Source organism: Theropithecus gelada, chromosome 14 (genome assembly GCF_003255815.1).
Source record: "Theropithecus gelada isolate Dixy chromosome 14, Tgel_1.0, whole genome shotgun sequence".
Lineage (NCBI taxonomy): Eukaryota > Metazoa > Chordata > Mammalia > Primates > Cercopithecidae > Theropithecus > Theropithecus gelada.
Genome location: NC_037682.1, coordinates 66174871 through 66191919, shown reverse-complemented (window position 1 = coordinate 66191919; position 17049 = coordinate 66174871). Strand labels below are relative to the sequence as shown.

Sequence of the window (17049 nt, the reverse complement as noted above, 5' to 3'; positions counted from 1 at the left end):
ATGTGACAATTAACACACGTGCACATACACACTCTCCTACACATAGGTTTACTTATTAAGAGAAAACATCACTGGAAATAAAATTTTAAAATCACTCAACTATCTGCATATATGCCATGGAAAATGCTTTACTACTGATTAGACAAATTTTGAGGTCTCAAAATATTTAGGAATTGAAAAGTGGGCAGTCTCACAGCTTATTCAAAGTCTTGCATTTAGACTACCTGGTATTTCTACTGAAATTGCCCTTTTAGGCATAAAACCCGTAATATAGGCCTTGAAGTCAAATACACAGGAGTTTGAATCTCAGCTATGTCATCCACGAGCTATGTGATCTTGGGAAACTACCTCTCTGAACTTCTATTTCCTCATCTATAAAGCAATACTTATCCTAAAGAGGTATTGTAGGGATTAAATGAGATAGTGCAAATGAATGAATGAATCTAGGTAATAAACATCAACGGCTCCTGACATTAAAAAAAAAGAGAGAGAGACAACCGGCTGGGCGTGGTGGCTCACGTCTGTAATCCCAGCACTTTGGGAGGCCGAGGTGGGCGGATCACAAGGTCAGGAGATAGAGACCATCCTGGCTAACACGGTGAAACCCCGTCTCTACTAAAAATACAAAAAATTAGCTGGGCATGGTGGCACTTGCCTGTAGTCCCAGCTACTCGGGAGGCTGAGGCAGGAGAATTGCTTGAACTCAGGAGGCAAAGGTTGCAGTGAGCTGAGATCGCGCCACTGCACTCCAGCCTGGGTGACCAAGTGAGACTCCGTCTCAAAAAAAAAAAGACAATCAGACATTATGTACTTCCTGATGGCAGTACACAACATCACCTATTAAGTATTCTGGCAAACAAAACACCTGATCCCAATGAAGCTTCTAGGTTTAACTATTTACAGAGAATATAAGGAACAAAAGAATATGTTAAATTATGGCCTGAGAATTCAATCAGCAAATCCAGATCACGGGAAATTCTATGGGGCAAACAGGAAGGTTTCCTCAAGAAATAAATTGCAAGGAATCAAAAAAGAAAGCGAGATACAAGTGGAACCTTAGATTAAAAGATGCATGAGAGGTGTATCAACCACTTGCTATCTACTTATTTTGATTTTGACTTTAACCATAAAAAATTATTTATGAGACAATCAGAAATGTGAATATTGATTAGATATTTGATGATATTAAAGAAATGCCAATTTTTTAGGTGTAATAATGTCATTGTGGTGATGTTTAGAGAGTCCTTATTTTTAGATCATATGAAAATCTTGCAGAGGAAATTATATTTGTTTGGAATTTGCTTCAAAATATTCTGTGACTGGGGAAATACATAGGGGCACAGATGAAACAAATGAGACATAGTTACGGGTTAATAACCATTGAAAATGGACAATGGGCACACTAGGGTCCATCCACTATATTACTCTTCTTTTATATGTGTGAAAATTTTCCAAAATATAAGGTTTTAAAAATGAGACAGTGCATATAAAATACCTTGCAGAGTGCCTGGCAAATAGTAAACACTCAATGCTGTCATCATTTTCATCTAACTCCTGTCTGTTCTGTTGGGCAACATTTTCTCAATTCATCAAACTTTAAGTTTATTTTGTGACTATACAGCAATATCCAGAATACCATGTAATTCCATCAGGAAAGATCAATTGGGCTAAATAATCTTAGCTCATTCTTAGAATCTGGCTTTCACTCAGGCTATGCCAGAGCTTTTTTATTATAATTCCCTCACCGCCAGGTTTGGCTTAGAAGGAGACGGTTACTAGAATGAAACTCAGCTGCCATCACTAAGGTGAACATAATTTTTCATGTCTATGCTCTGGGATTCTTTGCTTTTTAACACATACAGTTTTGCTAAGGTAATCCAGTATTAAATAGAGGAGGAAAGAAAAGAAAGGGAAGGAAAGGAAAGGAAGGAGAGAAAGGAAGGAAAGCAAAAGAAAATCTGTAATTCCCTCACCATGTTTCTGCCTCTAATCAGACCAAGGGGGAAAAGTAAGACCTACTGTTTGACTTGGCCAACCATTGAGACACGGGCAGACTCCAGATTTCGAATCTGGCCACTCTTCACACTGGGAAAGAAAAGAAGGAAGAGAGAAGGGTATTCAGTATCAATTGTATCAAATCATTGGAATCAAATAAATAATTCCACAGATTATGTGAGACCTAATAAAAAGTAGTGATCACCAGTGTTTCTTACTATAGAGATTGCCACTACTACTCACCTGGCTATATGGTTATAAGCTAGGTAGTAAAAATTAAGTAAAAACACCATAGCCATTTCAGTTCTGCAGCTATTTATCAAGAGGATACTAGGTGCCAGGCCTATATTCAAGAAGCACATAATTCAGTAGGGAGAAAAAGACACACATACTGTTAATATAACAAGGCAAGGTTCAAAGAAGGCACTTTATCATGAATGAGGAGGTCAGAGAAAGCTCCCCAAAGGTCACAGCTAAACTGAGGAGCATAGACAACAAGTTTAACCAGAAAATAAAAGAGGTTGGTTGGAGCATTCTAGGCAGAGGGCACATTGTGAGCAAAGGTGCTATGATGTGAAAGTCGGCAAGATAATGATTTTAGAAGACTGGTTGCAAGCAGAAGCAGGGAGGAGGCCAAGGGGGAGCGTGACAGAATAGGACTGGTAGGCAGGCACCAGCTTCTCCAGGGCCTTGTGTGCTGTGCTACAGAGTTTAGGCTATCTGAATAAATTAGGCTTCTCACATTTGTCCGCCTAAGTACAACTAAGGGCAAAGCAAAATGACTGCATTCCCAGGAGGAACTGGAAACACTGCCTGAAGCAAGCCACCAGGAGAAAGTGTTTCTTTAAATCTCATTTCTTAGTTTAAAAAATCATTCAAAATTTTAAAGCCCCCTCCTCAGATAATGACATTATTTCTTACTTTAATGGTAAACTGAGGCAATCAGAACTATTACCTCGTCTTTTAACTACCAACTGAATAAACAGATTCACCAATAATAATATACTCTGCCTTGATGCCTGTTTAATACATGAAATATCTCTATTCCAATGAAGGCCAACCTTGGGCACTAGTTTCCATCCCCTCTTGCCTCTGAAAAGATACTGTTTCCTTCAGTTATCCTGTCTCTCTTTTGTGTCACTTTTTTTCTCTTGTGGATGTCACAACCATACTCTACTATCCAGCCTTTAAAAACATTCCCAATGCCACATTCACTACTACCTATTACTCCATTTCTCTGCTCTCCTACATAGCAAAGCTCCTCAAAAGAGTTATCTTGCTTTCTCTACCTTGTCACCTCTCATCCTTTCCCCAACTTATATCTGATTTTTATCTCCCATTTATTTTCAGATATTTATTTTGTCAAGGTCACTTCTATCATGCCAATTCCAACAGTCATTTCTTGGTCCTCATCTTACTTGATCTCTCTGCAGCATCTGACACAGTTGTTCTCTCCCTCCTTCTACAAACACTTGCTATACTCACCTGGTTTTCCTTTTACCTCATCAACTGTGCCTCTTCAGTTTCTTTGTTGGATCTTCCTCTTCCTCCCAAGCTCTAAATATTGTGGAATATCCCAAGACTCAGTCTGGGATCTTTTTCCTATCAATATCAAGTTCCTAGGTCTTCACATTCAATCTTTCACCTTTAAATATTAACTATGTGATGACGATTCTCCAATTTATCTCTAGTTCAGCCTCTTCTAATCTTCTAACTAGTATATACAATTGCCTACTTAACATTTCCACTTACATATGTAATAAGCATTTGAGTTTATCCAAACAAAACTGATTATCTGCCCCTTATTTGCTCCCATATCTACTTCTTTCTGTTTCTACCACTCATCCCATTGCTTGGGCCAAAAACCTAGAAGTCATCCTTAAGTCCCTTCCTGCCCTCCCCCGTCTCTCTCCCAACAGCCAATCCATAAACCAGTCATGTCAGCGTTACCTTGAAAATACATTAAAAAATGACTCTCTTTCTTCCTCTGTTGCCATCCTAGTCTATGTTTACCATTCTTACTCTCCTATACTACAACAGTCTCCTAACCAACTTCATACCTTATTCCCCACTTCTTCTTCTATTCGATTTTCCTCAGAACAGCCAGAGTGGTGTAACCAAGATGCAAATTTGTATCTGTCTGACCTCAAAGCCCAGGTTTCCCCTAACTTTTTTGTTTTGTTTCAAGACAAGGTCTCACTTTGTTGTTAAAGCTAAAGTGCAGTAGCATCATCATAGCTCACTGTAACCTTGAACTTCTGGGCTCAAATAATCCTCCCACCTCAGCCTCCTGAGTAGCTGGGACTACAGGCACATGCCACCACACCCGGCTAATTAAAAAAAAAATTTTTTTCTTTTTGTAGAGACAGGGTCTCACTATGTGGCCCAGGCTGGTCTCAAACTCCTGGCCTCAAGTGATATTCCTATCTCAACCTCCAAAAGCACTGGGAGTACAGGTGTGAGCCACCACATCTGGCCTAAAGCCCAGGTTCTTAATGACTATACCCCTGCTGCCTCTCATTAGGAAACCTATGAGAGCAAAAGCAGTAATTAACTGGCTTTATATCGCAACATAAAAAAAATCTGGAATAGCCAAAATGGCCATCGGTCATAAACCTGATTCAGATATCCAGCAGAATAAAAAACAAAATTACCAAATACCTCATAGTATAACAATTTTCAGGTTCAGAAAAATCAATGACTCTCATGAAACCCAGTATCTTAACATTTAACAAACAGAACCCTTATGCTATCCTGTATCTGGCAAAAGAAACAAGACTCTACCTTAAGAGAAGGCCTACCATGATACCCAGGCTGCATGAGGTACCCTTCTTCTATATCCCCTGGCTTCCTTCGTTGTGTTGTGTTTATCCATTTCCTTGTTTGCATCCCCAGTTTTTTGATGATAGGAACTGAGCCTGATTCATCCCCCAGTTCTTAGATCAGGTACTGACACATCTTAGGCACTAGAAAAAAAAATTTACCGAATAAATTTTAAAGTTTGGAAACAGGGCCAGATGCAGTGGCTCATACCTATAATCCCATGACTTTGAGAGGCCGAGGCAGGCGGGCAGACTGCTTGAGTCCAGGAGTTCAAGACCAGCCTGGCCAACATGATAAAACCCTGTTGCTACAAAAAAAAAAAAAAAAACCCAAAAAACAAAAATTAGCTGGGCGTCGTGGTGCACATCTGTAGTCCCAGCTACTTGGGTGGCTGAGGCAGGAGGATCGCTTGAGCCCAGAATGTCAAGGCTGCAGTGAGAGCTATAATCACGCCACAGGACGCCAGCCTGGACAACAGAGTGACACCCGGTCTCAAAAAAAAAAAAAAAAAAAAAAAAAAGTATGGATAAAAGATAGATGGGCTTTAGACAACTGAGCCAACTCTAGAATAACTTTCTCACTGGTTGTTATTGTGGAAGCAGGCAGGGCACCTGAGGTACAAGCCAAGCTGGCAGCAGCTACATTCTTGATGCTGTCTGCCCAAGATAAAGAGATCTTTGATATTTCCGCAAGAACAGGAATCCTGCATCACAGTAGTGAACAGGAAGTGGTAAAAACAACTTCACCAAACACAAACATCATTCTGACAAGCCATATTCTTACATAAGACCCTTTGTCCTAGGAAAACTCCTAGGATATATTTACCAAGTCCTAAATTTCCACTTGATATCTGATTCAGTTAACAGATATATTCTGCCTGCTAGGGCAGTCTGCCATATGCTATATGAAAGTAAAAAAGAAATACAGAATAGCTTCTTCCCTTATGATGCAGGAAGGGCATTAAGACAGACATTAATAAAAATTTATATGAGCCATATCCCTCAAGGGAGGATTGGAAAACTTAAGGGTATACAGTGCAATATAATAGAGACTTAAAGGTCTCTAGTAATTTTGCTGAAAGAGTCATCTGGGTGGTTTGGAGAACTTAAGAGAAAATGTTCTGAAGAAGGGACTGGAGATAGAGTTAGAAGAATAGGAAGGAAGATAGGATGATGAAGACATTTATCCAAAGACTGATCTCCTTGTGGGAAGGGATAGTGTTTTATTCATCTCTGAATCTTCACCTGTTAGCACAAAATAAGTGTTTAATAAATACTTTATCAAATGATTAACTGAATTAATGAATAAATTCATTCCTTTGCTTAAATGGAATTCTGACACTGATTTTTATAAAAACTACCCATTGAGTTTATTTACCCAAAATCCAAATAAACGTGAGGGAATGGAACCTATAGCCATCTTCCATTTCTCCACCATTTTATCTGAAACACAGCAAGTAAATCTAAAACCATGGAGCGTCAGAGGTGGATGAGGCCTTAGAAACCACCTAGTCTAACCTCTCACCTCAGAGGCAGAAACAGCTAGACCCAGCAGATGATCAATAATTACTAAGATTCCAGGAGGCACTACAGTGTATTGGGAAAAGAATGGGCTTCAGACAACTGAGCCAAATCTAAAATATTTTTAAATATTCAAAAAAATTCTGCTGTTTATATAATGTTTCCTCATATGTTATTACAATAAAGCATGGCAACTGAAATTCTATTCCTCGAACTTGGCGCTTGACCTAAAAAAGAAGAAAAGCTACAATCTAACATTTAGAATAAAGGCAACAGTGGCTGGGCACTGTGGCTCATGCCTGTAACCCCAACACTTTGGGAGGCTAAAGCAGGAGGATTACTTGAGGCCAGGAATTTGATTACTTGATTACTTGAGGCCAGGCTAAAGCAAGAGGATTACTTGAAGCCAGCCTGGGCAACATAGCAAGACCTCGTTTCTACAAAAAATTTAAAAATTAGCCAGGCTTGGTGGTGTGCACCTGTAGTCTTAGCAAATTGGGAGGCTGGGGTGGGAGGATTGCTTGAACCCAGGAGTTCAAGGTTGCAGTGAGCTAGGATCATGCTACTGCACTCCAGCCTGGGTGATAGAGTGAGGCCTTGTCTCCTAAATAAATAAGTAAATAAGCAAGCAAACAAACAAATTAATTAAATAAAGGTGACAGAGATTTGTTGGTTACCTCCATTCAATAGCATTCTCCAGAGACTTGAAGGTTTTAGGACGACCCCGTAAGAAATTCTGCATGCTATTAAGTGCATCCATAGCTGTACCTGGATGTTAAACAAAAACTGTAACCACATATTTAACTTATTCTGAGCATTTACACTCACTGAGTCAATTACTATATATCTGCCCTTGATGACAGCAGAATTTAGTGATGCTTACAGAGAAATAAAGATGGCCCTCAATAATTTTTGCCTCTGGGGTATTCACTCCTTTATGTCATGCCCTCACACTGAAGAGGATGACTTATATTCACAAGCAACAGTGTGACTTCTGAAGCTCGGTCAGAAAAGACATGGAAGCTTCTTTTTATATGATTAAATACAATTATGGAACATACATAGGATTGAAATAGTATGCAGTCATAAAAATATGTTAATGAAGAGTTTTTGATGACATGGAAAAACAGTTATCTTGTATAAACTTAAAAAGGATGTAAAGACAGAGGGACATATTTCAAGGTGAAGGAAATCAACAATAAACTAAGACAAGGTAATAATCTACCATGGATGTCTCTTATTAAGTGAAATCCTGATTTGGTCCGTGCTAAGAAAACTCACCTTCTACAACATCAATCATGCACAGACCCAAGAGGCTTGGTACCAGGTTGGATGATGCTGTGTGGACTGCAATAGCACCACCCATGCTATGTCCAATCAGCATAATTGGAGGAGGAAGGTCCCCATACATGGCTTCAACCACATTGCCAACATCTCTGTAAAGAGAAGAAAAATATATAAGAATGCTTTCGGACAACACTATAAAAACGGTTTTCTTTCCCAGTTCCTTCCTTTGGTGTGTAACAGTGCTGGGAAACTGTAAAAGTCTATTGGGCCATCTTACAAACATACCTATGTAAACCTTCTAACATGCCCCCAGTATCAATATGTATAGCCACACACCTAGCTCTCCTGATAAATGGCAGGTAAAGGACTAAGAACCCAAATTACTGAATTTTCCTTTACATCACACTTTCACTGTTCCACATATGTAGTACAATTACGTAAACATATACCTTTATTTTGAACCTAAGATTCAAACTCTGGAAAAATCATTTAACTGCTCTGTTTCAATTTTCCCATCTATAAAACAAGAAAAAAAATTTATTAAGCATTATAATGTAGTAAACCTCGAGATCACAAGATGAGCCCCAGCCTCAGTTTATTTTTCACTATGTGATCTTGGATTAGTTACTTAATCTCTCAGAAACTGAGTTTCAACATTTATAAAAAAAGAGAAAAATATCACTGACTGCTCTGGATTGCTTTGAGGATTAACTGAGAGGTGAACAAAAAAACACCTCGAAAGAGTAAAATGCTTCACAAATGTTAATTATTATTTACAATTTCTCATTTGTTTGAAGGATCAACATAAATGTAAGTACAGTGCTCTGAGAAACTAGAAAGGTGTTCAGAGCTCATTTTATTGGCTTTGGTTCTAGTCTTCAATTATGAATGGATCTGTTTAACAAAGACCAATTTTAAAGCTTTGAAAATTAGAACTGAAGTATGAAGTTTGGTTTTTAATTGCATGTAGGCCTTCCTTGCTATAGCAATAGGTGGACAAGAACAGTAAGGTGTGTTTCTGGAGACCCACTGGCTCTACTGCCTTATTATAGATATATATTTTTTAGGCTAGTTCTACTCCCTTCTTTTGGGAGTGGCTGGTTCAACTTCAAAAGAAAGTTTTGTCTTGCTGAGCGTCATTACATACCTTAAGCGCACTCACACAGTGTTAACCAAATATAGTAAGTGTCAATGAAGGAACATAGACTTTCATATATAATCTCTACAGTATTCATAATGGCAAAGGCAAATGTTATTAGTTCTGTAGGAATTGATTTTTAAAATCTCATACAACAATTGCAGGAGTGAATAGGGTAGCCTCGGCAATTGTAGACCATCTGAATGGGAGATAGGGAGGCCACCAAACTTTGTAAGTGAAAACAAATGGTTTAATATTCCTTCGGACTTAAATTTAAGATTAAGACAGAAAAGTGAAGCAGTTCAGGCAGTCATCCAAAGCGATAACAAATAGTTAAGATGAAAAGTCCAAGCTTCTTTGACACTAGTGCTGCTTCTATACGAACACAAAATTCTCTCCGGGAGACAAAATGATATGAAGGAAAGAAAAGAGAACTAATACTTATTCAGTGCTTCTTTTTCAGTTGTGCTATAAAACTTTCTTATAACATCACCTAATGTAATCCCTCAGCAGCCCTGTCTAGAAGGGTCTGTATTAATCAATTAATCTCACTGGGTCTATAAATATATTATTGCATTTCTACCAAGTAAAAAGAGCTGCATTTTCTTACTACCTCACTGAAACATATTTTCAGTGTTTCAATGGGTTAACCAATTTATGCACTATTGGAACACTAAGCATGTGGGAGTTATTTATATTCTACTGCCCAAGGTCATCACCAAGTTCTGATTGCAAAAATTCAAAAAATTGCAACCTCAGGTATAAATGGTAAAGCCATCTCCCCTTGGCATAGGGTACTGTGAATTCAGAGTAATTTCATGAAGTCAAAACTATAATGCCTTTGCCCAGAGGCCACTGGAAAATATCAGGAACAAAGACTTGATACAAGTGGTCTTGGCCCAGTGCGGTGGCTCAAGCCTGTAATCTCAGCACTTTGGGAGGCCGAGGCGGGTGGATCACGAGGTCAGGAGATCAAGACCATCCTGGCTAACATGGTGAAACCCCATCTCTACTAAAAATACAAAAAACTAGCTGGGCGTGGTGGCGGGCGCCTGTAGTCCCAGCTACTCAGAGGCTGAGGCAGGAGAATGGCGTGAACCCGGGAGGCGGAGCTTGCAGTGAGCCGAGATCGCGCCACTGCACTCCAGCCTGGGCGACACAGCGAGACTCCGTCTCAAAAAAAACAAAAAAAGCAAACAAAAAGTGGTCTTTAGAGTAAGTAACACAGAGGAAATTATTATACATACAGTTTCTAAAAAATAAAACAGGTAGTATTCCAAAGCTAACTCTGCATATTAAAATAACAGACCAGAAAAAATTATATCCTCAATTAATCTAAAACAACACTGGATATAATTTTGGGGGCAAACTTTTTTTTTTTAAAGAAAAGACTAAAGTTTAAAACATGTTTATATTAAATATCAACATGTAATTTCCAGAATAATTCTTGAACAGTTCCAAGAAACTTTCGGTTGCTAACACACAAATAATGAGTAAAATAAAAGGATGCTATGGACGACTATCTAAGTCCAATTCTCCTTAAAATACACATTAACTGAATTGAAGGGGTTCTGCAGTATCCGCCTCATGCACAAAGGTAGAGAGGTCTGAAACACACCAACTGAACATCATGTCTGAGCTTAGGAAAGGCATATTTACCCAGGTAGAAGGTAGTTACGATTAATCACTTGATCATCTACCACCAAGAAAAATGTATTGTTATTAAAATCAAGCAGAGCATTCAGTCAACAAGTACCTTACTTGAGGTAAGTCCTGAAAATCCAGAGAAATACAATAAAGATGAAGTAGCAAGGGTTACCTACAAATCCAGACTGTAACTGGATGTATCACAATTTTGGTGGATGCTTTTTAAAGGGATTCTGTCATATTTTAATGCTAGGTTACTTTTCTGAGAAGCATTACTGTGTATCACAGAAACTGAAATATCAGAATGACCCAAGCTCACATTTGGCTTTTTCACATACTTTCTTATGGAGTATTTAGGTTCCGCAGTTGATAGTAAGTATGCCTATTTTGAGATTTTTTTTTTCCACAGAGTAACTGAATTCAGAAATCACATAAATGTTTGACTGCTTGGATAATTTCAGCAAGAATCCAGTTTGTTCGCCCTTTTGATTCTTGGTCATCATCTTCATTTACTGTGGATGATTTTTATTATTAAAAAAATTTTTTGGTGCCAGTTAACAACTTACTACCTCAACTCCAATTCATCCTTCATTGCCTGCTCTACAAAAACAGACGTGAGTGAGGCCTTTAAATATTTTTCCCTTGCCAGTAGGCATGATGTTAAGCTATGTTAATGGAGGGTGCTAGAGAAACACAGAACTTCCCCCAGTATCCAACTCCTGCCAATTCCTGCACAATTCCTCCTGCACAAATGGCTTCTCCGGTACTCTAGCCCTCCCCCACCCAGTGTTTTTGTAGACAAGTGCCTCTGGTGAGATACCTCCCCAAGAATAGCTTTCCCTGTACCTTAGAGGGCAGAATTCTGTCAGGTTCCAAAGGACAGATTTTCAGCAAGTTCTGACCTTCGGTAAGCCATGGTTATGCATTCTCCAACAAGGTCTGGATCTCAACCCTGGGTGTACTCCCTCAGCCCAAGGGAGGAGTGGTTGTTCCTTATATCTGCTTTCCTATATTATTAAGAGTTTTCTTTACTTCTTACTACCAATCTCTCATTCCAATCCCCTGTTATTGTGAATAATTATTTATATTCAACTTTACTTATACAATTTACTATGTTGTTTCTCTCTCCTGATGAGCCCTAGACTGAAACATTATTATTTAGTCCATGTTTCCTTAAGGTTCTCAATTAATTCTTCAATTTCCTCTAGAATGTTAACCAAGGCATCATCATCAATTTGTCTGACTGCCTGGACACTCAGATGATGTATTTCACTTTTTTGTTAAAAGTCAAGAAACCCTTTACTTCCTTAAAAATCATTCACAAATCTTCCTAGAGGTATCACTAACAGGCTTGACTGTTTAAGGATATATTGCTCTCATATTAACAAAGGCAGTAGGAATAATTGGGGGAACAGATTCTTACCTCTCTTTTCATAGTTTTTAAGGCATATGTTCATTGAGTGGAATGATACTCATACTATACACATTATTTCTTTCTCTCTCTCTCTAACAAGGACTATAGTTGAATGACCTTAAATTCAATCTACTGACTGTGTGATTTCATACAGTATTCAACCTATATGAGCCAGTTTCCTCATCTGTAAAAGGATATGTCTGTATTACAGAGTTAATAATGAGGATTAATTTCAATAAATGATTACACAAAATAAGTTAATGATTATTAATAAATGCTTAGTTTATACTTTAATGAAAGCTGGCTGATAAAAAGTACACAAATAACACCTACTATAATAATAAAACAACTATCTCCAGGTAGACAGTAAAAAAATAATAGTATTAAAATTATTGCTACATCAGTTTGGGCTCTGAAGGAAAAAGTTTATTCTTAAATTAAAGCTGCTAAAGTAAAAGAGGGCAAGATATTTTTGGCCAAAGTGACCAAATACCTGAGAGAGTATGTATTAAAGCAGAATGGCTAGAAGAATCCTATTTATGCTATAGGTCAGTGATTCCCAAACAACAGTCATTGAACTGGTTCCATCAGATTCCTATATAGAGCTTTATCAAAATATAAATGTCCAGACCCCACGGCTAGAAGTAGGTCTGGGGTAGGGTCAAGTCATCTGTATGTCTCGTAACTTCTCAAGTGATTCTGATGAGTGAGCACTTTTGAGAGTCACTGTATATGCTACATTCATTTTTTACTTTAGGCCCAGGGTATAACTGTCATTTTTTTAATATTATGTTCTCATCTTTCTATGACATAAGACGAAGAATATGCACAGGATACCTGAAGGAGAAACTCTCAAGGCCTCTTGCATACAACTACTTTTCCAAGCATAAGTCCATAATAGGTATCCAGATTCAATGCAATTCCATCAACAGAAGAAAACTTTCAAAAGCCTTCACAAACTAAACTGTGCCTTGAAGAATTTTCATGTGCTTTATATGATGATCATTGCATTGGACATACCAAGAAAGATGCAGGTTTCTTTCAAGATTAAATAGTAAGGAGAAACCAAAAGTAGAGGAGAGAGAACAGAAGTAAAATGTTCCTTGTGGTAATTATTCTCCAACAATCTCATCAGGAAAGTGATAAAGTTATAGTACTATTTATAATAGTGATGGGAGACAGGCAATGTGTAAGAAATATCTGGTTACTTACTTTGCCATTGTTTCTGCAGACAGATCTTCAGGATTCTTGACTTTTGTTTCACCTAAAATGAAAATAGTTTTAAAATTCCCACAGACAGGAATTATAAAAGCAGAAGAATTCTCTTTTAAAAATACCATCTTTGGACAATGGATTAAGGACTTTATAATTTTACACAATGAGTTTAGCAAGGATTTTCTACAGACAAATCTTTACAGTTATCCTAAGAAGGATAATTACAGTAGCCTAGCAAAGATTTATCCACATTCCTTATACATCAGCATAAGAATCTGGTTACTTTAAAGGACATTTTCTTAGCTTAACACATATAAAATACAAAAATAAATACTATAAATAAAACTTTAATATATATACATACACATACATTTGTAAAGACTAGAAGCTACGACTTCCTTCAAAATGCCCAAATCGAGCTGGGCACAGTGGCTCACACCTGCTATGCTAGCACTCTGGGAGGCAGAGGTGAATGAATCACTTGAGGTCAAGAGTTCGATACCAGCCTGGCCAACATGTGAAATCCCGTCGCTACTAAAAATACAAAAATTAGCTGGGCATGGTGGCGCACACCTGTAATCCCAGCTACTAGGGAGACTGAAGCAGGAGAATTGCCTGAACCCAGGAGGCAGAGGTTGCAGTGAGTTGAGATGGTGTCACTGCACTCCAGCCTGGGTGACAGAATGAGGCTCCATCTCCAAAAAAAAAAAAAAAAAGAAAAGAAAAGAAAAAAAAAGCCCAAATGGAATAGACAAGGTAATTTTATGGCCATGTTGAAATTTCTAATAGTTACGACTATTCAAAGGGGCTTGATGACTATAATCCAGTAAATGGCTAATTAAGAACTTTACTCACCATGACTTCGCAGATCCAAAGCCACAATCCTACACTGAACTCTACTAATAATCGCTGCCTAGGAGAAAAAGGAAAAGGAAAAGTAGTTAAGACACATCTAGGATAACAAATTTTGCCCAATTCCCAATGATAACTTTGTAAAATGAACTACCATCAGAATTCAAAGGACCCAAGAGAATCAAAAGACTTTCTACTTTTAAGCAAAATGAAAGAATGATGATTTTCTACTAGTTTTGGCATATATTGTGGCTCTGTCCCAACTTCAAAATATGGCTTTCTCTACTTAAATCCCTCTTTCAATCTTAATTCTTCCTATCCTTTCTTGACACACACAGTTAAGAGCCTTTAGACAATGACCCTCTGAGCTCTGGTTTTCATCTATATTCTTTGGATATCTTTTCCTTACTCTGGAGAGAGAATCCCTTAAATAAGGATGGTGAGTCAGTTTATATCTTGGCTCAGGACATCACAGAAACATGACATTCAAATCATGAAATTTGCTGAAAGTAGAAGTCACGGAAGAGTCTTCTTAAGATTCACTTAAGACAGATACCGTAGAACATACAAGTTTGTGTTCCTGTTAAAAATGTATTGAAAAAGAAATCATAATATCATGGGGGAGGTACAATTTTAGAGGTTGAAAGAAATCTGAAATAATTGGGGATCTTCTTCCTCAACTAAATTGGATTCTTTGACAATAATATATCACAATTAGGGCTACCAAATGTCAACAAATTTTAACTTTTAAAAATAAAATAAGAGAACTGTCTAGTCTAACCATCACATTTTATGAATGAGAAAACTGAGGCCAAGAGAAAGAAAATTATTTGCCCAGGGTCACATAACAAATAAAAAGTAAAAACAGAACTAGACCCAAAGTAAGTTACCAATATAAAAGTAAAAGTAAATCACAAAACAAGTCAGATTAAGTCATGTTTTAAAAATCCCATAGAAAATCAAGTCTGATTCTATTCCTATTACTCTAACGAATACCGTTTAAAGACAACAATGGAATGAAATTCTACTATACTTTGCTGTTTGTTCCTGAAAGCTATTTGCTAATTTACAGGAGTTATTTAGTGACAGTAAAGCCTTCAATGACAAAAACAAATCCATATGTTAGAAATAAAATTAAGTGGCAGGCCGGGCGCGGTGGCTCAAGCCTGTAATCCCAGCACTTTGGGAGGCCGAGGCGGGCGGATCACGAGGTCAGGAGATCGAGACCATGCTGGCTAACACGGTGAAACCCCGTCTCTACTAAAAAATACAAAAAATTAGCCGGGCGAGGTGGCGGGCGCCTGTGGTCCCGGCTACTCGGGAGGCTGAGGCAGGAGAATGGCGTGAACCCGGGAGGCGGAGCTTGCCGTGAGCTGAGATCCGGCCACTGCACTCCAGCCTGGGCGACAGAGCGAGACTCCGTCTCAAAAAAAAAAAAAATAAAAAATAAAAAAAATAAATAAAATAAAATAAAATAAAATTAAGTGGCAAAGATAGTATTAATTTGCTTGATTTCTGTAGATAATAGAACCAGGTTTATAAAACATAAACAAAATATATATTTGAAATTCTACGCTTTAACTTGAAAGCAATGATTTACAATCATAGGTGCCTGTCAGAAAATCCCTACAAATATTAAAAACAAAATTTTCATTTATTTATTTAACAAATCTTTCTAATAAAAATCTGGCACCAATGGAGTAATGGAGTTACAGGAGGGAAAAATACTGGCAATACTTCTGCTCTCATGGTATCTACATTCTACTATGGTGGAGGAAGACTAGAAAAAAATAAACGAGCAAAGTAAATTCACAGACTAACACGTGCTTTAAAGATAATAAAAAAGTGTCAGAGCAGATCTATGGTAGCTACTCCAGATCTTGCCACAAATAGTACAACTTTGCTACTTCTGAAATGGATGAGTGGAAAGCAGCTATTTAAGAACTAGACTTAACCAACCATTTTCTCACTAGAATATTATGGTGTTTAGCAGTAACTGCAACAATAGCAGTAGCAGCTAATGTCTACTAAATCTATGTGCCAGTCAGCAATCTAAATGCTTCAAATGAATTACCTAACTTTCTCCTCACAACTCTTTACTACTTAGACATAATTTTCAGCATTTTACAGATGAGGGCATTTTACAGAGAGATTACATAACTTGCCCAAGGCTAAATAACTAATAAGTGACAGAGACAATTTTCAAATCCAAGCTGCCTGGTTCCAGGTGGTTTTCAACCCTGGCTACATAACAGAATCACCTAAATACTACCACCCAGGTACAAACCCACCAGAAATTCTGATTCAAGTGAACTGGGTTAGGGGCCAAAGTTATTTATACATTTTAGACTTCTCCAGGTGATTCTAATGTATACCCAAAATGAAGGCCTACTATCCTAACCCTAGACTAAAGAACAAGAGACAAGACTGGAAGATGTGGGTAGTAATAGCATGCTTCTGTATCACTTCGTACTCCCACCAGATTATCTCAGATAATCTCATATTATCTTCTTAAGAAGTCGGCTGGGAAAATACTAGTACAGTTTTTTTGGCTGACAAAACAGGTTCTTAGAGGTTTATCAAGTATTGGTGAAAGTATGGAGAAATAGGTATCCCCACAAATACATGATATCCTCAAACTTAATTTTGGCCAATTTGATAAGTGAAAAGTGGTATTGTTTTTAAAAAAATTTTGCGGGTACATAGTAAGGGTATATATTTGTGGGGTACATTAGATATTCTGATACAGGCAAACAATGTACAACCATCACATCAGGCAAATGAGGCAGCCATCACTTTAAACATTTATCCTTTCTTTGTGTTCAAAACAATCTAATTATATCCTTTTAGCTATTTTAAAATACACAGTAAACTACTGTTGACTGTAGTCACCCTGTTGTGCCATCAAATACAAGATCTTATTCATTCTATTTAAATATTTTTGTACTCATTAACCATCCCCAATTGTCCTCCACCTCCCACCTCCCTCTCCTCATCCATTATTCCCAGCCTCTGGCAACCATCCTTCTACTCTCCATCTCCATGAGTTCAATTGTTTCCATTTTTAGCTCCCATAAATAAGCGAGAACATGCGAATTTTTTCTGTGCCTGGCATATTTCACTTACCATAATGACCTCCAGTTCCATCCATGTTGTTG

General features: G+C 37.8%; 1 protein-coding gene across 2 annotated transcripts in view; it reads right to left on the bottom strand.

The window, feature by feature from the left end:
• PPME1 (protein phosphatase methylesterase 1) overlaps window positions 1-17049 on the bottom strand; it is an 84076-nt gene that overhangs the window by 16052 nt on the left and 50975 nt on the right. For both annotated transcript variants that reach the window (XM_025358294.1, XM_025358295.1), the window contains exons 4-8: window positions 13895-13952; window positions 13037-13088; window positions 7620-7774; window positions 7016-7106; window positions 2020-2085 (exon numbers count right to left, since the gene is read on the bottom strand). In XM_025358294.1, coding sequence (XP_025214079.1) covers window positions 2020-2085; window positions 7016-7106; window positions 7620-7774; window positions 13037-13088; window positions 13895-13952 — 422 coding nt within the window. The remainder of the gene's footprint in view (window positions 1-2019; window positions 2086-7015; window positions 7107-7619; window positions 7775-13036; window positions 13089-13894; window positions 13953-17049) is intronic.